Genomic DNA, 23,903 nt, shown 5'->3' with positions numbered 1-23,903 from the left:
CTACAGTTTGTTTTAACTTTCTCACAAAGTTCAGTTGAAATGTTTCCTGTTTTTTGTCAATCTGTAATAAAAGTTTGAGACTTACTTTGACGATTGGCTTTTAACTTCGCCAGAAGCTGGTTGATGCTGCGAGTCAGCTGACGCTCTTTCACGCCTCGCTCGTCCTCCTGACGACGACAACACGCCTTCAACGTGAATCTGTAAGCAGAGCGGCTGCTGAGGAAACAGATTTACGGTTTTATTATTAACACTGAATGATTAAACTGGAGATCCTGCAGCTCAAAACTACAAACACTAAAATATGAAAAGTATAATCTAAATCATAAATTAATCCTGGAATACTATAATATCCTCCTGAGCCTGAACAGGACGTCTGAACCTGTTCAGGCTCTGTTCAGTGTTGGAGCAGCGTCATCAGGCGAGCCGTGGCTCAGCAGGTCGTCGGTGTGTGAAACGGTTCAGTCAGTGTTTCCCACACATACGCTTTACTTCAGCGGCCGCCCAGGTATATATGGCGACACGTTGAAGCCTTTATCAGAGAAAAACGGAGTCTTTACGTTACAAGTCGCGACACGGTGGAGATTTTCCGAGCACAGACCAGGTAAAGCGATGTTTTAGTGCAGATCGTTAGCTGCCACGTTGGTTTTGTTTTGAAAGGCTAACATGCGGCGCAGCTGCTGCTGTGAACGGAAGACAAGTTGTTGTTTTTTTTATGGCGACTCTACATAACGTAGCCTCCTACTGATGGAGAAAGTTAGCGGAGCAGACGGAGAGACGCGAAGAAGCGAGGCACGCTGATGTGTTTGCAGCAGAGGTACGTTCGGTCTGTGTGGAGAGAACTGAAGGAGGCGGGTTCAACAAGTGAGTGACACTTAAATAAGGTGGAGACTGAAGTATAGTTATATAATGGTGAAATAAGAACAAACTCAGTTCCTACAAATAGTAAAAACATCCCCCACCCCCAGTTAAGAATGACTCAGAAAACAGCCAATCTAAAGCTCCAGAACAGCAACGCGACTCTCGTTGCTGAAATACGAGTTGTGATATTTAAATGTTTACTCTCGCTCAGACTCTTTTATTAATGTTCATTAGCTTCAGAGATAAACTTCCACATCACCATCATCTTCAGAAGTCCTGGTTGTAACCGCAAGAAGTCATTCCCACCAAAACAAAAGTCCCGTCTATCAGTTCCAGTCTGGTAGCACAGTTTCTCCCTCAGTCCCTGATCCTGGTCCTGTCAGAGGGGGAACAGCAGGAAGCCGGAGAAGACGCTGAAGTTTCGGGAGTCGTCGTAGAGCCGGTAGCTCGCCGGCAGACTGAGGCGGATTGCGTCGCCCACCTCCAGCTGCAGTGCCACGCCGTTGGACGTGGAGGCGTAGCCGCCGTGGTCGTTCAGGTCCAGGTTGAAGATGATTGGCTGGTTGTTCCTGTGCAGGTAGAGCCCCATGTATCCCTTCAGGTAATCTGCAGCCGTGAAGCTGAAGAAGTAGAGTCCTCTGACAGGAGCTGTGAACACACCTGACGAACAGCGAGCACGTGTTCAGATATCTGCAGGTTAGCTAGCGTTAGCCTTTAGCAAATCTGAATCATGCAATCAGAATAATTAAACTGATGTGTTCCGTGTCACTAACAGCGTGTCTGTATTTGCTTGTGTTTTGAGCTCTCAGGGACACCGTACTAAATATAAATAAATAATTGTTTGTTGCTAAAGTAGTTAGCTGCTCTGTCCCAGCAACATAAGTCGAGTATGTAGCCATGTGTTAGCGTGTTTAGCAAACCATCAGAGTTTCTTTGTGAAGGAGCAACAAACAAAGTTTTAAAGAATGATCTCCAAACACAGACTATCAGTGGAGTTTAACTTTAAGCTGGATGAAGTCGAAAATACAGAAATCACTCAACAAATATAAAAACCAGAGATCATACGAAGATTCACTTTATTCATGTATAACTCGAAGGTGTACCTGTGTGTCAACGTCAGGGTGTGGCCTTAAAGCTTTACCTGCAGTCTGGTTGTAGGCGCGGCCAACATTGGTGAAGACTTTGGAGAAGATCAGAGTCGTCTCCTCGTCAAACGGGCCGACGGCTCCTGAATCAGTGAGACCGGCTGAGAACGCCACCTTCAGCTCACCTGGAGGAAAAGATTTAACCTTTAGCTAAAGCTATAAAAACACGCTTCACAACAACGTCGTCATTTATAAAGAAATAAAAAGACCTTTATTATATTGATGTTCAGTTTACAGGTAGTGAAACATTTCATTTGAAAATCTGATCTGACATTTGAAATGAAGTTTTGTAGATTAGGATTCCAGATCAAATCAATCACTAAATCAATTTATTCATTAATGAGAGCTGCAAACAACAATCTGGCTTTTATTTATTTAACCAGGGGAAAAGACCCAGTGAGAAAAAATCTGTTTTTCAAGGGCACCCTGGCCAAGAAAGGCTTAATTCATGTTATTAGTTCTTCAACATTTATCATAAAGTTACCAGTTACAGACACAAACAGTTAGCAGCGCGGTGAAGATAGCATTACATCACACTCACAGAAACTTTGAGTCTCTGATAATGACATTAATTCTTGCTAACAAACGTTAGAATTAGCTTTGCACTAGCTGCATATAGCATAGCAGCTAATGGTAAAAAAACAGCTTTTGACAAAGTTCAAACTGAATAAACACTGACTCAGCGCAGCAGGAGTTTGTAACTTTCTTAAAAAATCGGAAACTCTCAGGTTTTAAACCTCCAGTTTCACAGCGTTTCATCTTTCTGCTAATTTACAGTCACAGAACAATGAAGGTGGTCGTCCTGTCAACCAGAGACAGAACCTTTTAAATAAAGTTGACCAGGTCTTGAATGTCCTCTGACTTTTCTGCATCACAAAAAACAAAAACTTTTTCCTCAGATTGTTGAAAGGTCTTTTAAAACCGGAGGATGAAACGTTTTGCTCAGTGGACAACACACCAGAAACTAACGTCATACTAACGTGACGGTGAAATATTTTCTGGTTGACACAAACAGAAGAAAATTAAGTTTAAGTCCAAACCTGAGTTGGTGTTTGAGAGCTGCTGCAGACGATCGTCAGTTTGGTTCAGTCTGAAGCTCAAATCTGAACAGCAGAAAACAGTTCAGACAAAAACAGGAAACTGGAAATGTACGTATTTTTTAAAGTCCTGACGTCCATCTGTCTGCTGGTCTTTAACAGTCAGATGAATCTACATAAGTGTTGAATGTCGAATTCAATAGTTTAATTATTGATTAATAAAAAGTAATATTGAAGAGTGAATGTTACCTGCAGTGTGATTCTCCAGCTGTTTCTCAGTGGATCTCAGTCTGACCTCCAGAACTGATCAATAGTCAGATTGGAGTTTTTAATAGATATATTTAATATAGATACATAAGCATAATCTTTTTTAATATAAATCTAACTCTACCTGCTGAGTTGTTGAGGCTGTCTGCCAGGCTGGACTCCATCAAGGAAAGTTTATCAGACTGAACTGAAACACAAAATCAGCACAAACACACGTCTACTATAAGATATTCTAGAAAATGTTAGTTGTACTGACTTGAATAATGTAATTATTATTTAAAAACTAAATTATATGTTTGAGGATTCTACAAGAACCATCACAGTTTATTAATGTTTCTAAAGGAGTTCCTCAGGGAACCTGATTGGATCCTCCACAGTTTCAGTCTTTTCTTTAACCTAAAAACTTTGACTCTGCTCCATGTTATGGCAGAAAATTATGTCCTCTTACATATACATAACTATAACACTTTGTATGAATTTCACAGTTAATATACAGTAAATACAAAACAATTCTACAAGATTATAAATCTACTGTTAGTGTTGAATGTTCAGAGTTACCTGTGTTTTCTGTCTTCAGATCTTCCAGCTGTCTCTCACTGGATCTCAGTCTGACCTCCAGAGCTGCACAGGAAAATGATTGATGTTTAATTCAATAGTTTAATTATTGATTAATAAAAGGTAATATTGAAGAGTGGATGTTACCTGCAGTGTGATTCACTAGCTGCTCCAGCTGTTTCTCAGTGGATCTCAGTCTGACCTCCAGAGCTGATCAATAATCAGATTGGATTTATTTACAGATACATAAGCCGTAATACAAATGTTAATGTAAATCTAACTCTACCTGCAGAGTTGTTGTGGCTGTCTGCCAGGCTGGACTCCATCAAGGAAAGTTTATCAGACTGAACTGAAACACAAATTCAGCACAAACACATTTCCACTTCAAAATATAAAAAGACACCGAGGTTTCTACAAGAACTCTCAGGGTGATAAAGGTGTTCCTCAGGGAACCTGCTTGGATCTTCTACATTTTCAGTTAAAAGAATCACTACCTGGACTGTTTTAGCTAAAAGGATATTATTTTCCACTTTATACAGATAATATTTATAAATCTAAAGTTTAAATGTTCAGAGTTGCCTGTGTTTTCTGTCTTCAGATCTTCCAGCTGTTTCTCGCTGACACTCAGTCTGACCTCCAGCTCTAAAGAGGAAACAGTAAATATCTGGTTCATTAAGTAATTACTACTACTATGAAAACACTAAAGTAAATCTAACTCTACCTGCTGAGTTGTTGTGGCTGTCTGCCAGTCTGGACTCCATCGAGGAAAGTTTATCAGACTGAACTGAAACACAAAATCAGCACAAACACACGTCTACTATAAGATATTCTAAAAATGTTAGCTGAATAATGTAATTACTATTTAACAACTCAATTATATCTGATTGAGGTTTCTGCAAGAACCATTACGGTTCCTTCAAGTTTCTAAAGGAGTTCCTCAGGGAACCGTGTTGGATCCTCCACAGTTTCAGTCTTTAGTTTCTTTGAGCTAAGAACTTTGACTCTGCTCCAAACTCTCTTTCACTTTGTATGAATTTCACATTAACTATACTGTAAATTTACATCATTTATATACATTACAATACATTGATATAAATCTACAGTAAGTTTTAAATGTTCAGAGTTACCTGTGTTTTCTGTCTTCAGATCTTCCAGCTGCTTCTCACTGACACTCAGTCTGACCTCCAGAGCTGAACAGGAAATGACTCATGTTTAATTCAATGGCTTATTTATCAAGAATTAAAAGTAATATTGTATAAAAGGCTCTGACATTTTTGGGTGCCTGCCGCTTTAAGACTCTTCTTCTGTGGTTACGGTAGGGGAAGTGTGTAGCTAGTGTTGGTTATAGTGGGAACGGAAACTTTTTCAAGTTCAACGAGCATAGTTTAGCCCACGTACCTGTGACGATTAGCATGTTTATTTCCTCCTGAATGATCCAGCTTCCAATATTCCACGTGTTGAGTTAATGACGAAAAGTAAGTGACTGTAACTTTGTTGTGTTTGTTTCTGTATTGTAGAGTTAACATGCATTCACATGTGGCCAGCGTGATGAGTGAGATTTCTAATGTTAGCACAATGTTCATGCTGTAAAACGCTGCAGGAAATAATAAGTTACCTGGTGTGAGCCTTCTGATGTCTAAGTTACGCAGTGACACCTATAACATTGAATTAAGGAGTGTTCGTATTGTGTTTATTAGACCATGTGCAGACACTATTGTGTAGTAGCCTCGGCTAGCCAGAGGGTGTCGCCATTGCTCCTTATGTGAACCCCTTTCAATGTAATCTATGATTTAAACTGGTCAGTGAGCTACGTGTAGCTCCTTATGTCTTTCCAAGGAGTAATATCCACATTTCTGTAATTGTAAACTTATGTTTAAAGGGGAATAGCAATGTTTTGAGATGTTTATGTTGGATGATTTAATTACATAATGTATGTGGATTTGTTATTCACGTTGCATAGTAATTCAAGTACCTAATAGTGATTTATTTGGTTTATACAGACTATAATGACAAAGATGGATATTGGAATGTTCTGATGAGTACTGCTGGAGCTCAATACAGTTGAAGGAAGAAATTACATCTCCTCGTCTTCATTCCTGTGTCCTGACCGATACACCATCCTGTTCACTAGCTGAAAACCTTGATGAACTAGCCCTACCTAGTTGCCTCAGTAACAAATATTGAAGAGTGAATGTTACCTGCAGTGTGATTCTCCAGCTGTTTCTCAGTGGATCTCAGTCTGACCTCCAGAGCTGATCAATAGTCAGATTGGAGTTTTTAATATAGATATATTTAATATAGATACATAAGCATAATCTTTTTAATATAAATCTAACTCTACCTGCTGAGTTGTTGAGGCTGTCTGCCAGGCTGGACTCCATCAAGGAAAGTTTATCAGACTGAACTGAAACACAAAATCAGCACAAACACACGTCTACTATAAGATATTCTAGAAAATGTTAGTTGTACTGACTTGAATAATGTAATTATTATTTAAAAACTAAATTATATGTTTGAGGATTCTACAAGAACCATCACAGTTTATTAATGTTTCTAAAGGAGTTCCTCAGGGAACCTGATTGGATCCTCCACAGTTTCAGTCTTTTCTTTAACCTAAAAACTTTGACTCTGCTCCATGTTATGGCAGAAAATTATGTCCTCTTACATATACATAACTATAACACTTTGTATGAATTTCACAGTTAATATACAGTAAATACAAAACAATTCTACAAGATTATAAATCTACTGTTAGTGTTGAATGTTCAGAGTTACCTGTGTTTTCTGTCTTCAGATCTTCCAGCTGTCTCTCACTGGATCTCAGTCTGACCTCCAGAGCTGCACAGGAAAATGATTGATGTTTAATTCAATAGTTTAATTATTGATTAATAAAAGGTAATATTGAAGAGTGGATGTTACCTGCAGTGTGATTCACTAGCTGCTCCAGCTGTTTCTCAGTGGATCTCAGTCTGACCTCCAGAGCTGATCAATAATCAGATTGGATTTATTTACAGATACATAAGCCGTAATACAAATGTTAATGTAAATCTAACTCTACCTGCAGAGTTGTTGTGGCTGTCTGCCAGGCTGGACTCCATCAAGGAAAGTTTATCAGACTGAACTGAAACACAAAATCAGCACAAACACATTTCCACTTCAAAATATAAAAAGACACCGAGGTTTCTACAAGAACTCTCAGGGTGATAAAGGTGTTCCTCAGGGAACCTGCTTGGATCTTCTACATTTTCAGTTAAAAGAATCACTACCTGGACTGTTTTAGCTAAAAGGATATTATTTTCCACTTTATACAGATAATATTTATAAATCTAAAGTTTTAAATGTTCAGAGTTGCCTGTGTTTTCTGTCTTCAGATCTTCCAGCTGTTTCTCGCTGACACTCAGTCTGACCTCCAGCTCTAAAGAGGAAACAGTAAATATCTGGTTCATTAAGTAATTACTACTACTATGAAAACACTAAAGTAAATCTAACTCTACCTGCTGAGTTGTTGTGGCTGTCTGCCAGTCTGGACTCCATCGAGGAAAGTTTATCAGACTGAACTGAAACACAAAATCAGCACAAACACACGTCTACTATAAGATATTCTAAAAATGTTAGCTGAATAATGTAATTACTATTTAACAACTCAATTATATCTGATTGAGGTTTCTGCAAGAACCATTACGGTTCCTTCAAGTTTCTAAAGGAGTTCCTCAGGGAACCGTGTTGGATCCTCCACAGTTTCAGTCTTTAGTTTCTTTGAGCTAAGAACTTTGACTCTGCTCCAAACTCTCTTTCACTTTGTATGAATTTCACATTAACTATACTGTAAATTTACATCATTTATATACATTACAATACATTGATATAAATCTACAGTAAGTTTTAAATGTTCAGAGTTACCTGTGTTTTCTGTCTTCAGATCTTCCAGCTGCTTCTCACTGACACTCAGTCTGACCTCCAGAGCTGAACAGGAAATGACTCATGTTTAATTCAATGGCTTATTTATCAAGAATTAAAAGTAATATTGTATAAAAGGCTCTGACATTTTTGGGTGCCTGCCGCTTTAAGACTCTTCTTCTGTGGTTACGGTAGGGGAAGTGTGTAGCTAGTGTGTTGGTTATAGTGGGAACGGAAACTTTTTCAAGTTCAACGAGCATAGTTTAGCCCACGTACCTGTGACGATTAGCATGTTTATTTCCTCCTGAATGATCCAGCTTCCAATATTCCACGTGTTGAGTTAATGACGAAAAGTAAGTGACTGTAACTTTGTTGTGTTTGTTTCTGTATTGTAGAGTTAACATGCATTCACATGTGGCCAGCGTGATGAGTGAGATTTCTAATGTTAGCACAATGTTCATGCTGTAAAACGCTGCAGGAAATAATAAGTTACCTGGTGTGAGCCTTCTGATGTCTAAGTTACGCAGTGACACCTATAACATTGAATTAAGGAGTGTTCGTATTGTGTTTATTAGACCATGTGCAGACACTATTGTGTAGTAGCCTCGGCTAGCCAGAGGGTGTCGCCATTGCTCCTTATGTGAACCCCTTTCAATGTAATCTATGATTTAAACTGGTCAGTGAGCTACGTGTAGCTCCTTATGTCTTTCCAAGGAGTAATATCCACATTTCTGTAATTGTAAACTTATGTTTAAAGGGGAATAGCAATGTTTTGAGATGTTTATGTTGGATGATTTAATTACATAATGTATGTGGATTTGTTATTCACGTTGCATAGTAATTCAAGTACCTAATAGTGATTTATTTGGTTTATACAGACTATAATGACAAAGATGGATATTGGAATGTTCTGATGAGTACTGCTGGAGCTCAATACAGTTGAAGGAAGAAATTACATCTCCTCGTCTTCATTCCTGTGTCCTGACCGATACACCATCCTGTTCACTAGCTGAAAACCTTGATGAACTAGCCCTACCTAGTTGCCTCAGTAACAAATATTGAAGAGTGAATGTTACCTGCAGTGTGATTCTCCAGCTGTTTCTCAGTGGATCTCAGTCTGACCTCCAGAGCTGATCAATAGTCAGATTGGAGTTTTTAATATAGATATATTTAATATAGATACATAAGCATAATCTTTTTTAATATAAATCTAACTCTACCTGCTGAGTTGTTGTGGCTGTCTGCCAGGCTGGACTCCATCAAGGAAAGTTTATCAGACTGAACTGAAACACAAAATCAGCACAAACACACGTCTACTATAAGATATTCTAGAAAATGTTAGTTGTACTGACTTGAATAATGTAATTATTATTTAAAAACTAAATTATATGTTTGAGGATTCTACAAGAACCATCACAGTTTATTAATGTTTCTAAAGGAGTTCCTCAGGGAACCTGATTGGATCCTCCACAGTTTCAGTCTTTTCTTTAACCTAAAAACTTTGACTCTGCTCCATGTTATGGCAGAAAATTATGTCCTCTTACATATACATAACTATAACACTTTGTATGAATTTCACAGTTAATATACAGTAAATACAAAACAATTCTACAAGATTATAAATCTACTGTTAGTGTTGAATGTTCAGAGTTACCTGTGTTTTCTGTCTTCAGATCATCCAGCTGTCTCTCACTGGATCTCAGTCTGACCTCCAGAGCTGCACAGGAAAATGATTGGTGTTTAATTCAATAGTTTAATTATTGATTAATAAAAAGTAATATTGAAGAGTGAATGTTACCTGCAGTGTGATTCTCCAGCTGTTTCTCAGTGGATCTCAGTCTGACCTCCAGAGCTGATCAATAGTCAGATTGGAGTTTTTAATATAGATATATTTAATATAGATACATAAGCATAATATTTTTTAATATAAATCTAACTCTACCTGCTGAGTTGTTGAGGATGTCTGCCAGGCTGGACTCCATCAAGGAAAGTTTATCAGACTGAACTGAAACACAAAATCAGCACAAACACACGTCTACTATAAGATATTCTAGAAAATGTTAGTTGTACTCACTTGAATAATGTAATTATTATTTAAAAACTAAATTACATGTTTGAGGATTCTACAAGAACCATCACAGTTTATTAATGTTTCTAAAGGAGTTCCTCAGGGAACCTGATTGGATCCTCCACAGTTTCAGTCTTTTCTTTAACCTAAAAACTTTGACTCTGCTCCATGTTATGGCAGAAAATTATGTCCTCTTACATATACATAACTATAACACTTTGTATGAATTTCACAGTTAATATACAGTAAATACAAAACAATTCTACAAGATTATAAATCTACTGTTAGTGTTGAATGTTCAGAGTTACCTGTGTTTTCTGTCTTCAGATCTTCCAGCTGTCTCTCACTGGATCTCAGTCTGACCTCCAGAGCTGCACAGGAAAATGATTGATGTTTAATTCAATAGTTTAATTATTGATTAATAAAAGGTAATATTGAAGAGTGGATGTTACCTGCAGTGTGATTCACTAGCTGCTCCAGCTGTTTCTCAGTGGATCTCAGTCTGACCTCCAGAGCTGATCAATAATCAGATTGGATTTATTTACAGATACATAAGCCGTAATACAAATGTTAATGTAAATCTAACTCTACCTGCAGAGTTGTTGTGGCTGTCTGCCAGGCTGGACTCCATCAAGGAAAGTTTATCAGACTGAACTGAAACACAAAATCAGCACAAACACATTTCCACTTCAAAATATAAAAAGACACCGAGGTTTCTACAAGAACTCTCAGGGTGATAAAGGTGTTCCTCAGGGAACCTGCTTGGATCTTCTACATTTTCAGTTAAAAGAATCACTACCTGGACTGTTTTAGCTAAAAGGATATTATTTTCCACTTTATACAGATAATATTTATAAATCTAAAGTTTTAAATGTTCAGAGTTGCCTGTGTTTTCTGTCTTCAGATCTTCCAGCTGTTTCTCGCTGACACTCAGTCTGACCTCCAGCTCTAAAGAGGAAACAGTAAATATCTGGTTCATTAAGTAATTACTACTACTATGAAAACACTAAAGTAAATCTAACTCTACCTGCTGAGTTGTTGTGGCTGTCTGCCAGTCTGGACTCCATCGAGGAAAGTTTATCAGACTGAACTGAAACACAAAATCAGCACAAACACACGTCTACTATAAGATATTCTAAAAATGTTAGCTGAATAATGTAATTACTATTTAACAACTCAATTATATCTGATTGAGGTTTCTGCAAGAACCATTACGGTTCCTTCAAGTTTCTAAAGGAGTTCCTCAGGGAACCGTGTTGGATCCTCCACAGTTTCAGTCTTTAGTTTCTTTGAGCTAAGAACTTTGACTCTGCTCCAAACTCTCTCTCACTCTACGAATTTCACAGTTAATATACAGTAAATATATATAACAATACAATGATTTAAATCTATAGTAAGTTTTAAATGTTCAGAGTTGCCTGTGTTTTCTGTCTTTAGATCTTCTAGCTGTTTCTCACTGACACTCAGTCTAACCTCCAGAGCTGAACAGGAAATGACTCATGTTTAATTCAATGGCTTATTTATCAAGAATTAAAAGTAATATTGAAGAGTGAATGTTACCTGCAGTGTGATTCTCCAGCTGTTTCTCAGTGGATCTCAGTCTGACCTCCAGAGCTGAGTTTTTAATATAGATATATTTAATATAGATACATAAGCATAATTTTTTTTTTTAATACAAAATCTAACTCTACCTGCTGAGTTGTTGAGGCTGTCTGCCAGGCTGGACTCCATCAAGGAAAGTTTATCAGACTGAACTGAAACACAAAATCAGCACAAACACACGTCTACTATAAGATATTCTAAAAATATTACAATGATGATAATTATGTATTTTACTTAGCTGAATAATGTAATTACTATTTAACAACTCAATTATATCTGTTTGAGGTTTCTGCAAGAACCATTACGGTTCCTTCAAGTTTCTAAAGGAGTTCCTCAGGGAACCGTGTTGGATCCTCCACAGTTTCAGTCTTTTCTTTGAGCTAAAAACTTTGACTCTGCTCCAAACTATAACACTTAATATGAATTTCACAGTTAATATACAGTAAATATAATTCTACAAGATTATAAATCTACTGTTAGTGTTGAATGTTCAGAGTTACCTGTGTTTTCTGTCTTCAGATCTTCCAGCTGTCTCTCACTGGATCTCAGTCTGACCTCCAGAGCTGCACAGGAAAATGATTGATGTTTAATCAATAGTTTAATTACTGATTAATAAAAAGTAATATTGAAGAGTGGATGTTACCTGCAGTGTGATTCACTAGCTGCTCCAGCTGTGTCTCCCTGGATCTCAGTCTGGCCTCCAGAGCTGATCAATAATCAGATTGTATTTATTTACAGATACATAAGCGGTAATACAAATGTTAAAATATTCTAAAAATGTTACAATGATAATATGCATTTTACAAAGTTAAATAATGTAATTACTATTTAACAATTCTATTAAATGTTTCAGATTTCTACAAGAACCATCATGGTTCATATCAGACTGAACTGAAACACAAAATCAGCACAAACACATGTAATATTAAATATTCTAAAAATGTTTCAATGATATGTATTTTACTAAGTTAAATAATGTAATTACTATTTAAAAACATTTCATACATACATTCATTATGTATGTTCAGATTTCTACAAGAACCATCACAGTTCATGTTTGGAGTTCCTCTGGGAACCATGTTGGATCCTCCACAGTTTCAGTCTTTAGTTTCTTTGAGCTAAAAACTTTGACTCTGCTCCAAACTCTCTCTCACTCTACGAATTTCACAGTTAATATACAGTAAATATATAACAATACAATGATTTAAATCTATAGTAAGTTTTAAATGTTCAGAGTTGCCTGTGTTTTCTGTCTTTAGATCTTCTAGCTGTTTCTCACTGACACTCAGTCTAACCTCCAGAGCTGAACAGGAAATGACTCATGTTTAATTCAATGGCTTATTTATCAAGAATTAAAAGTAATATTGAAGAGTGAATGTTACCTGCAGTGTGATTCTCCAGCTGTTTCTCAGTGGATCTCAGTCTGACCTCCAGAGCTGAGTTTTTAATATAGATATATTTAATATAGATACATAAGCATAATTTTTTTTTTTAATACAAAATCTAACTCTACCTGCTGAGTTGTTGAGGCTGTCTGCCAGGCTGGACTCCATCAAGGAAAGTTTATCAGACTGAACTGAAACACAAAATCAGCACAAACACACGTCTACTATAAGATATTCTAAAAATATTACAATGATGATAATTATGTATTTTACTTAGCTGAATAATGTAATTACTATTTAACAACTCAATTATATCTGTTTGAGGTTTCTGCAAGAACCATTACGGTTCCTTCAAGTTTCTAAAGGAGTTCCTCAGGGAACCGTGTTGGATCCTCCACAGTTTCAGTCTTTTCTTTGAGCTAAAAACTTTGACTCTGCTCCAAACTATAACACTTAATATGAATTTCACAGTTAATATACAGTAAATATAATTCTACAAGATTACAAATCTACTGTTAGTGTTGAATGTTCAGAGTTACCTGTGTTTTCTGTCTTCAGATCTTCCAGCTGTCTCTCACTGGATCTCAGTCTGACCTCCAGAGCTGCACAGGAAAATGATTGATGTTTAATCAATAGTTTAATTACTGATTAATAAAAAGTAATATTGAAGAGTGGATGTTACCTGCAGTGTGATTCACTAGCTGCTCCAGCTGTGTCTCCCTGGATCTCAGTCTGGCCTCCAGAGCTGATCAATAATCAGATTGTATTTATTTACAGATACATAAGCGGTAATACAAATGTTAAAATATTCTAAAAATGTTACAATGATAATATGCATTTTACAAAGTTAAATAATGTAATTACTATTTAACAATTCTATTAAATGTTTCAGATTTCTACAAGAACCATCATGGTTCATATCAGACTGAACTGAAACACAAAATCAGCACAAACACATGTAATATTAAATATTCTAAAAATGTTTCAATGATATGTATTTTACTAAGTTAAATAATGTAATTACTATTTAAAAACATTTCATACATACATTCATTATGTATGTTCAGATTTCTACAAGAACCATCACAGTTCATGTTTGGAGTTCCTCTGGGAACCATGTTGGATCCTCCACAGTTTCAGTCTTTAGTTTCTTTGAGCTAAAAACTTTGACTCTGCTCCAAACTCTCTCTCACTCTACGAATTTCACAGTTAATATACAGTAAATATATATAACAATACAATGATTTAAATCTATAGTAAGTTTTAAATGTTCAGAGTTGCCTGTGTTTTCTGTCTTTAGATCTTCTAGCTGTTTCTCACTGACACTCAGTCTGACCTCCAGCTCTAAAGAGGAAACAGTAAATTTCTGATTTATTAAGTAATTACTACTACTATGAAAACACTAAAATAAATCTAACTCTACCTGCTGAGTTGTTGTGGCTGTCTGCCAGTCTGGACTCCATCAAGGAAAGTTTATCAGACTGAACTGAAACACAAAATGAATCAGGACCCTCATTTTAACGTCAGAGTTTCTTCAGTGTTTTATCATCACTGAATTAAAACAAGTTGCACCTCTCAAACTACTAATTCTTATGCAGACATAAGTCAATATTTACAGCCACTAACTGCCAGGTGGAACCGATCCAGGTGATAAAGCTAACATTAGCATGCTAAATCTGACCCGTTTAGAGTAAAAACTAAAAGAGGTAAAGTTGTTGAAAAAAAATGCTAACTATGTAAAATGGGAATATTTAAATACATTTCACAAAACCATATGCATCAAATTATAAAAACATATTAGTACAATAAAGCTAGCTTAGACTAAATGACTAAACAGCATGAACAGTGACTTTTCACAGCTGCTTCTCTGAAGCTACATGCTCTTCAGGATGTCAAAATTTGTAACATGACATAATTCAAAGTAAATCACCTGAACTTTCAGTCTGTAACTTCATTGTCAGACTATCAGCGTCAATCAGACGCTTCTGAAAAACTGGAAACAAGAAAAATTCAAAACATAAAACAAAAGACAGAAATATACAGATACACATTTACTGCGTTATATATAGTCTGTTAGTTTTAACTGCTTTATATACAGTTAGTTTTAATTACAGTTAGCTAGTGTTAAATACTGTATAAGTTAGCTAGTGTTAACTGCGTTATATATAGTTTGCCAATCAATAAGGCAGTCCATCATTCAAACAGGCATATGTGAACCTGTTTGATTCTCAGTCTGACCTCCAGCTCTAAGGGGAAACCGTAAAGATCTGGTTCATTAATACACAGTACAGAAATAAAGTAAGTAGACAAAGACACCTGTTGGTCAGGGACTGAAATCAAACTTAAATACAAATATTATTGTAACAACCTTAATGAGATCTGTGAACTTTTAAAGTTCTTTATCAAATGTAACTGTGCTTAATAAACCATCAGAGTTGCCTGTGTTTTCTGTCTTCAGATCTTCCAGCTGTTTCTCACTGACTCTCAGTCTGACTTCCAAAGCTGAACAGGAAATAACTCATTAAATGTGATGGTTTAATTAATGATTTATTAAAAGTAATATTGAAGAGTGGATGTTACCTGCAGTGTGATTCTCCAGCTGTTTCTCAGTGGATCTCAGTCTGACCTCCAGAGCTGATCAATAGTCAGATTGGAGTTTTTAATATAGATATATTTAATATAGATACATAAGCATAATCTTTTTTAATATAAATCTAACTCTACCTGCTGAGTTGTTGAGGCTGTCTGCCAGGCTGGACTCCATCAAGGAAAGTTTATCAGACTGAACTGAAACACAAAATCAGCACAAACACACGTCTACTATAAGATATTCTAGAAAATGTTAGTTGTACTCACTTGAATAATGTAATTATTATTTAAAAACTAAATTATATTTGAGGTTTCTACAAGAACCATCACAGTTTATTAATGTTTCTAAAGGAGTTCCTCAGGGAACCATGTTGGATCCTCCACAGTTTCAGTCTTTTGTTTGACCTAAAAACTTTGACTCTGCTCCAAACTCTCTCTCACTTTATATGAATTTTGTAGTTAATATACAGCAAACATATGTAATAATACATTGATAGAAATCTACAGTAAGTTTTAAATGTTCATGTTACCTGTGTTTTCTGTCTTTAGATCTTGCAGCTGCTTCTCACCGACACTCAGTCTGACCTTCAGAGCTGATCAACAATCAGAGTTTGTTTTATTATATTTACTGAGCACATGTTTAAACTCTTCAGTCCAGATCTGATAAGGTATATATCAGATACACCTTAATACAAATGTTAATATAAATCTAACTACCTGTTGAGTTGTTATGGCTGTCTGCCAGTCTTTGTTGGGCTTCTCTAAATAACATCATAGAGTACGGTCTAGACCTGCTCTTTTATGAAAAGCGCTGTGAAATAACTGTTGTTGTGATTTGGCGCTATATAAATAAAATTGAATTGAACTCCATCAAGGAAAGTTTATCGGACTGAACTGAAACACAAAATCAGCACAAACACACGTCTACTATAAGATATTCTAAAAATGTTACAATGATGATAATTATGTATTTTACTTAGCTGAATAATGTAATTACTATTTAACAACTCAATTATCTGTTTCAGTTTCTACCATAACGGTTCCTTCAAGTTTCTAAAGCAGTTCCTTGGGGAACCGTGTTGGATCCTCCACAGTTTCATTCTTTAGTTTCTTTGAGCTAAGAAGTTTGACTCTGCTCCAAACTCTCTTTTACTCTGTATGAATTTCATAGTTATATAATATACATTATATATATATATATATATATAAAATAGGGCTGGGCATGTTAACGTGTTATCGCGTTAATGCATTAATTAATTAACGCTGACAATTATTTTTGTACGTTAACGCAGTTTATTTTATTATTATTAGTTTGAAAGTCTGTTGCTCACTGGCTCTGAATACACATCCAGTCAAACCATGATGGGTCACAGGAGGGAGGGGGGGTGTTGATCAGCCTGCAAATCACCCACCCAAACAAGCAGTGGAGGGAGGCTTTGGCCACTCTTCCATATATTTATTAGTCATCTTTTTTCCATATTTTTCCACCCGCGATCCGTAATCAAGGCAGCAGGTGAGCCGCTTGCTTGTTAATGACGCAGCCTATCAAACAAGTCAAACAGCTGAAACCAACATCTGCACCCTGTGTCCAATGTTGCTTTACGTTACCTGGTCTGTGCTTGTAAAATATCCACCGTGACTTGTAACGTCATTTCAAGTTTTTAACCGAGTGAAGTCTGTGCGAGTGAACACACGCACCAGTTTAATATTTGATTTGATTACATTAATGTTTAAGTTGAGATTTACAAGAAATATTTTATTGCTACTGTGTAAAGGGAATACTGCTGGGAAAAAGCTCCTTATTTGTTTAAAGTGTTTGCAAACCACGTTATTACACTTGTGTATATATTATATGTATTTTAATCGTTGCCCAGCACTAATATAAAATAATTAGGGCTGCAACTAATGACTATTTTCATAGTCGACTAATCTGTTCATTATTTATTCGAAGCTGGGTTTCCGGCATTGCCAGCGTTGTGTTGGACAGATTTGTGCTGCGGTGTTCATGAGGGAGAGAGAAGAGAGAATGTGCTACGGCTCTGATCTGCAACCAAATACGATTTTAAATAGGCCTGGTAAAATAAAAAAATGAAAATCAGTATGTGGCGGTCAGCGTTGATATTGTGGCGGGCCGCCACAAATAAATGAAGGAATAGTAAACGCTGCCTTTCCCCTGTTGTTGCTGCTGCAGTGGTCTGAGTAACTGGGACCAGGGCGCTCTGTGGGCGGGACTGGCCGGACGGTTGCCACCGCTAACCTTGCGGACGCTTGTGGAGCTTCTCAACCCCAAAAACGTTTGAGCACATTTTCGATTCACTATCGACTTTGGTAAAACTGCCAATATTCAAATTCTACACAGCTGATTACTTGACTTAAAACCACTCAGAAGTGTATTTAGTGATTTAAGTAGTGTACAAAACCTGTAAAAACAAAAAACTGTTCGCCTCTTTCTCCTTTACTTTCTGCTGCTCGCATGAAAGCTTCTTTGTGAGTAGTCAAGCAGTCATGGCAGACAGTGGAAGCGATGCTGCCCCCAGCACTTCCTGTAGTGCACTGCAGTTAGGAATAAACAACCAGAAATGTTCCTAATATGAAGATTGCTATCTCTCCCTTAAACGGCATCTATGTAACGATGCGTCGACAATGAAATTTCACGTCGAAGAATTTTTCTAGTCGACGTCGTTGATTACGTCGACTAATCGTTGCAGCCCTAAAAATAATACATAATATAAATCTACAGTTAGTGTTAAATGTTCAGAGTTACCTGCGTTTTCAGTCTTCAGATCTTCCAGCTGCTTCTCACTGACACTCAGTCTGACCTCCAGCTCTAAAGAGGAAACAGTAAATATCATTAAGTAATTACTACTACTATGAAAACACTAAAGTAAATCTAACTCTACCTGCTGAGCTGTTGAGGCTGTCTGCCAGTCTGGACTCCATCGAGGAAAGTTTATCAGACTGAACTGAAACACAAAATCAGCACAAACACACGTCTACTATAAGATATTCTAAAAATGTTAGCTGAATAATGTAATTACTATTTAACAACTCAATTATATCTGTTTGAGGTTTCTGCAAGAACCGTTACGGTTCCTTCAAGTTTCTAAAGGAGTTCCTCAGGGAACCGTGTTGGATCCTCCACAGTTTCAGTCTTTAGTTTCTTTGAGCTAAGAACTTTGACTCTGCTCCAAACTCTCTTTCACTCTGTATGAATTTCACATTAACTATACTGTAACTTTACATCATTTATATACATTACAATACATTGATATAAATCTACAGTAAGTTTGAAATGCTCAGAGTCACCTGTGTTTTCAGCCTTCAAATGCTTCAGCTGTTCCTCGCTGAGACTCAGTCTGACCTGCAGAACTGAACAGGAAACAGTGATTAGTATGATTGTGTTCTTTTATGTTTAATCGTGTGACTCCTCGCTGTGCGATCAGCAGCTCGTTCCCTCTGGACTGATGAAGTGATGGATGAACAGGTGGATGACGTACCTGTGTTCATTGTGCCCAGCAGACTCTCCGTCGTGTTCAGTTTCCTCTGCAGCTTCGTCAGCTCGAGGGTTTGATCTGGAACACGAGCAGGTGGAAAAACAGAGTGCATGTTTCTGTTTATACTTCATGTTTCTCTCAGTTCCCTGCGCCGACACATCACAAACCTAAAACCTGCTGTAATGTTTGGCTTCAGTTCTTTGGGATCTTTTTAAACTTGAAAAGAACTCGATTTAAAACGTATTATAAAAATATTCACACCAAATTGTAGTTGTTTAGTTCTGTGTTTTTGGACCAGCGTGTCAAACGGACAGCAGCATTATCCTCTCAGAGTGTGAACGTGACTTCTCTGCAGTAAGTGTGTGTGAGACGCTGTTCACCTGTGCTCCGAGTCTGCAGCTCGACCAGTCGACGTTCAGCAACACGAAGCCTGTCGATCAGAGCTGAGACATCTGCCGACTGAGCTGAAACCACCACTGAGAGAGACAGACGCTGATATTTCAGCTAATACTTCAAATATTTAACACATGTAAATGTTGAGACATCCTTTAAACGACCTGCTCAAAGAAAAAAACTGCATTAAACTGCAGTTTTTGGGGTTACAAGGTGGGATTTAAATTTCCTCTAATTTGTATATACAGTGAGGAAAATAAGTATTTGAACACCCTGCCATTTTGCAAGTTCTCCCACTTAGAAATCATGGAGGGTCTGAAATGGTCATCGTAGGTGCATGTCCACTGTGAGAGACATAATCTAAAAAATAAAATCCAGAGATCACAATGTATGATTTTTTAACTATTTATTTGTATGATACAGCTGCAAATAAGTATTTGAACACATGAGAAAATCAATGTTAATATTTGGTACAGTAGCCTTTGTTTGCAATTACAGAGGTCAAACGTTTCCTTTAGTTTTTCAGCAGGTTTGCACTGCAGGAGGGATTTTGGCCCACTCCTCCACACAGATCTTCTCTAGATCAGTCAGGTTTCTGGGCTGTCGCTGAGAAACACGGAGTTTGAGCTCCCTCCAAAAATTCTCTATTGGGTTTAGGTCTGGAGACTGGCTAGGCCACGCCAGAACCTTGATATGCTTCTTACAGAGCCACTCCTTGGTTATCCTGGCTGTGTGCTTCGGGTCATTGTCATGTTGGAAGACCCGGCCTCGACCCATCTTCAATGCTCTAACTGAGGATGCAATCCATGGCCCCGGTCATCCTCTCCTTAATACAGTGCAGTCGCCCTGTCCCATGTGCAGAAAAACACCCCCAAAGCATGATGCTACCACCCCCATGCTTCACAGTAGGGATGGTGTTCTTGGGATGGTACTCATCATTCTTCTTCCTCCAAACACGGTTAGTGGAATTATGACCAAAAAGTTCTATTTTGGTCTCATCTGACCACATGACTTTCTCCCATGACTCCTCTGGATCATCCAAATGGTCATTGGCAAACTGAAGACGGGCCTTGACATGTGCTGGTTTAAGCAGGGGAACCTTCCGTGCCATGCGTGATTTCAAACCATGACGTCTTAGTGTATTACCAACAGTAACCTTGGAAACGGTGGTCCCAGCTCTTTTCAGGTCATTGACCAGCTCCTCCCGTGTAGTTCTGGGCTGATTTCTCACCTTTCTTAGGATCACTGAGACCCCACGAGGTGAGATCTTGCATGGAGCCCCAGTCCGAGGGAGATTGACAGTCATGTTTAGCTTCTTCCATTTTCTAATGATTGCTCCAACAGTGGACCTTTTTTCACCAAGCTGCTTGGCAATTTCCCCGTAGCCCTTTCCAGCCTTGTGGAGGTGTACAATTTTGTCTCTAGTGTCTTTGGACAGCTCTTTGGTCTTGGCCATGTTAGTAGTTGGATTCTTACTGATTGTATGGGGTGGACAGGTGTCTTTATGCAGCTAACGACCTCAAACAGGTGCATCTAATGTAGGATAATAAATGGAGTGGAGGTGGACATTTTGAAGGCAGACTAACAGGTCTTTGAGAGTCAGAATTCTAGCTGATAGACAGGTGTTCAAATACTTATTTGCAGCTGTATCATACAAATAAATAGTTAAAAAATCATACATTGTGATTTCTGGATTTTATTTTTTAGATTATGTCTCTCACAGTGGACATGCACCTACGATTTCAGACCCCTCCATGATTTCTAAGTGGGACAACTTGCAAAATGGCAGGGTGTTCAAATACTTATTTTCCTCACTGTACATATAGGCGGCTAACGGCAGAGGTCCGTTGTCTAGTCCAGGGTCTTGAAGGAAAACTAAAGGGGTTTACAGTCGGGGCCCCGAGGCCCTGGACCAGCCTGAGGAAATCAGGTCGGCTGAGTCAGTGAACTCTTTTGGTCCCTTCTTAAAACAGACTTTTATAGGAGAGCCTTTCCTGATTTTACTTGATTTTAATTTTCTTTTAAGTGTATTTTAATTTCATAACTTTCTTCCAGCTTATCTTATTTTGTTTGAAGGGTTTTATTGCCTTTGCTCTTGTGAAAGCACTTTGTAACATTGCTTTATTAATATATTATTGTTACTATATATACACACACACCAGTGCGGGACAGTAATTAAGTACATTTACTCAAGTACGGTACTTTACTTGAGTATTTTCTCCTTCCACTCCGTCTCAGAGGGAGATATTTTTACTTCACTACATTTATCTGACAGCTTCAGTTATAGTTGTAAATTAAACTGCAGCAGTTTGTACAGCTGACAGGATCATTAGACTGACAGTCGGATGAACAACTTTGATGGTTGAAGTCATTTTTCATGTAAAAACATTTCATGTAAAGATTTGCTGTTATTCCTTATTCTTTTATTATTTTAATTGACATTTTATTTATCATTTTGAGGTTTGGACTGAGGGAACAAACACTTTGGGCTCTGGGTAACTGGGACGGTGTTTCTCACTATTTTCACTATTTTCTAAATCAATTAATGGACAAAATAATTATCAGATTCACTCTGACACAAAACAGTTAAAATCCTGCTTATATAATAATATTCTAATATACAACAGTCACAGTACATTAAGTACTTTTACTTTGAATACTCAAGAACCTTTTCATGATTATACTCACATACTTTTACTCAAGTAAAGGTTCTGAATGCTTCGTGCACCACTGACACACACACACACATATCTGAGTAAGCTGAATTATTATTGAAACCTGTTTTATTAATTAATGCTATTGTTTAATAAAGAGGAAAGTTTGCTGTATTTTTAAATTCTGCTTGTCAGCAACCGCAGACAAACAGAACCATACTGATGATACTAAAGTATGTTTACAGCAAGTACTTTGTACTTTGAATGAGGAAGAAATTTAAATTGAAGACTTCTACTTGTAGCGGAGTAATATTTAGCCAGGGTATGTGTACTTTTACTCAGGTACAGAATCTGTGTACTTTATTCACCACTGGTACACACACACACACACACGTATATAATACAGTATATAAGTACATATTTGTCCTCCTCTCCAGACGTTGTCCCTAAGCAAGACACTTAACCCCTCGTTGCTCCAGAGGCGTGCGACCTCTGACATGTATAGCAGCTGTAAGTCGCTTTGGATAAAAGCGTCAGCTAAATGAATAAATGTAAATGCTTGTTGCATCGCTGCAGACTTTACCAGGACCGAGCATTTTCTTATAGGAACACAGATGCTGTGATATTTCAACATCATGTTTATGTGAGGGAGCAGATCTTTTTCCGTCCTGTATTAATAATAATAGACGTGTATTTCTTATACCTGTGCTTCCTGTCTTCAGCTCCTCCACTCGTCTCTCGACAGCGAGCAGTCGACCTGTGTGATCTGAAAATCATTTCTCACATTTTAAAAACAGAATCATAATCTGCTTTACTGACTGATCATGTGACCGTGTGTCATGTGACCCACCTGCAGAGTCTCTCTTCAGCTCGTCCAGGTGATGTTGGCTGGAGTTCAGCCTGATCTCTGGTACCTGATCTGAAATCAGTCAAATATAAATTAACACTTAATAATAATAATAATAATAATAATCTTTATTTGTAGAGCACTTTTCAAAAATCAAGTTACAAAGTGCTTTAACAAGTGTAAAGACAATAATACCCAAGAGACAATAATACAAAAACAATACAAGATAAAAGCATGAAAACACTGAAAAGACTAAAATACATTTTTAAGATAAATATAAAATTAGTAAAATATAATAAAATAAAGTCAAATAAGATCGGGAAAAGCTCTCCTATAAAAGTATGTTTTAAGAAGGGAATTAAAAGAGTTCACTGACTCAGCCGACCTGATTTCCTCGGGCAGGCTGTTCCAGAGCCTCGGGGCCCTGACAGCAAACGCTCTGTCCCCTTTAGTTTTCAGTCGAGACTCTGGAACAGACAACAGACCTCTGCCCGAGGATCTCAAGGTACGTGCTGGTGCGTATGGGACTAAAAGGTCAGAAATATAACAAGGCGAGAGGCCATGAAGAGCTTTAAAAGTGATCAATAGAATTTTAAAGTCAATTCTAAAACATACTGGGAGCCAGTGTAATGAAGCTAAAATAGGAGTAATGTGGTCATATTTCTTTGTTCTGGTTAAAAGCCTGGCAGCTGAGTTCTGGACAGTCTGGAGTCGATCAATAGATTTTTGGGTTAAACAGGTGAAAAGGCTGTTGCAATAATCCAGGCGTGATGAGATGAAGGCGTGTAAAATGGTCTCGGTGTCCTTAAAAGTTAACATAGATCAAATTTTTGCTATATTTCTAAGTTGATAAAAACATGATTGAACAAGCTTTGTGGTGTGCTGCTCGAAATTTAAATTACTATCAAACCAAACACCAAGGTTCTTTGCCACAGGCTTAATGTGATTTACTAGGGAACCAGCAGATGGCAGTATTTGATTTGCCATCTGCTGGGACCCGATGACCAGGATTTTTGTTTTGTCTGAGTTCAGCTGGAGGAAATTATTTGACATCCATTTTTTAACTTCTCAAAGGCAGTTGTTAAGTGAACTCAGCATTCCAGGGTCTGTAG

General features: G+C 37.4%; 1 protein-coding gene and 2 long non-coding RNA genes across 3 annotated transcripts; 2 read left to right on the top strand and 1 right to left on the bottom strand.

Annotated features, from left to right (window-relative positions):
- Positions 1 to 254: 254 nt before the first annotated feature.
- Positions 255 to 10,919, bottom strand: LOC119910670 (myosin-2 heavy chain, non muscle-like). Its single transcript, XM_038729399.1, has 24 exons — positions 10,855 to 10,919; positions 10,419 to 10,775; positions 10,280 to 10,342; positions 10,136 to 10,198; positions 9,702 to 9,764; positions 9,558 to 9,611; positions 9,414 to 9,476; positions 8,980 to 9,042; positions 8,836 to 8,889; positions 7,763 to 7,825; positions 6,921 to 6,983; positions 6,782 to 6,844; positions 6,638 to 6,700; positions 6,204 to 6,266; positions 6,061 to 6,114; positions 4,990 to 5,052; positions 4,149 to 4,211; positions 4,010 to 4,072; positions 3,866 to 3,928; positions 3,432 to 3,494; positions 3,290 to 3,343; positions 3,044 to 3,106; positions 2,000 to 2,128; positions 255 to 1,518 (listed from the first exon to the last, which is right to left on the bottom strand). Exons 2-24 carry the CDS (start codon positions 10,456 to 10,458, stop codon positions 1,238 to 1,240), a joined length of 1,674 nt encoding a protein of 557 aa, XP_038585327.1. The 5' UTR covers positions 10,459 to 10,775; positions 10,855 to 10,919; the 3' UTR covers positions 255 to 1,237.
- Positions 5,204 to 5,939, top strand: LOC119910672. Its single transcript, XR_005445674.1, has 2 exons — positions 5,204 to 5,337; positions 5,863 to 5,939. It is a non-coding gene; the product is annotated as an uncharacterized LOC119910672 (long non-coding RNA).
- On the top strand, positions 7,970 to 8,714 carry LOC119910671. The gene is made up of 2 exons (XR_005445673.1): positions 7,970 to 8,112; positions 8,638 to 8,714. It is a non-coding gene; the product is annotated as an uncharacterized LOC119910671 (long non-coding RNA).
- Positions 10,920 to 23,903: the final 12,984 nt, after the last annotated feature.

The sequence above is a fragment of the Micropterus salmoides genome, unplaced genomic scaffold (assembly GCF_014851395.1).
Source record: "Micropterus salmoides isolate LMB-PRFRI ecotype aquatic unplaced genomic scaffold, ASM1485139v1 Ms_hic_scaffold_19, whole genome shotgun sequence".
Classification (NCBI taxonomy): Eukaryota; Metazoa; Chordata; class Actinopteri; order Centrarchiformes; family Centrarchidae; genus Micropterus; species Micropterus salmoides.
Note: the sequence above shows the minus strand (reverse complement) of the source record. Positions and strands in the feature narration are given on the sequence as shown.

Coding starts and splice junctions, on each gene's coding strand:
- LOC119910670 (XM_038729399.1), bottom strand. CDS start 10,458: ATGGAGTCCAGCCTGGCAGACAGCCACAACAACTCTGCAG. Junction 9,043..9,413: donor TCTGAAGACAGAAAACACAG/GTAACTCTGAAC, acceptor TTTGTGTTTCAG/TTCAGTCTGATAAACTTTCC. Junction 6,267..6,637: donor TCTGAAGACAGAAAACACAG/GTAACTCTGAAC, acceptor TTTGTGTTTCAG/TTCAGTCTGATAAACTTTCC.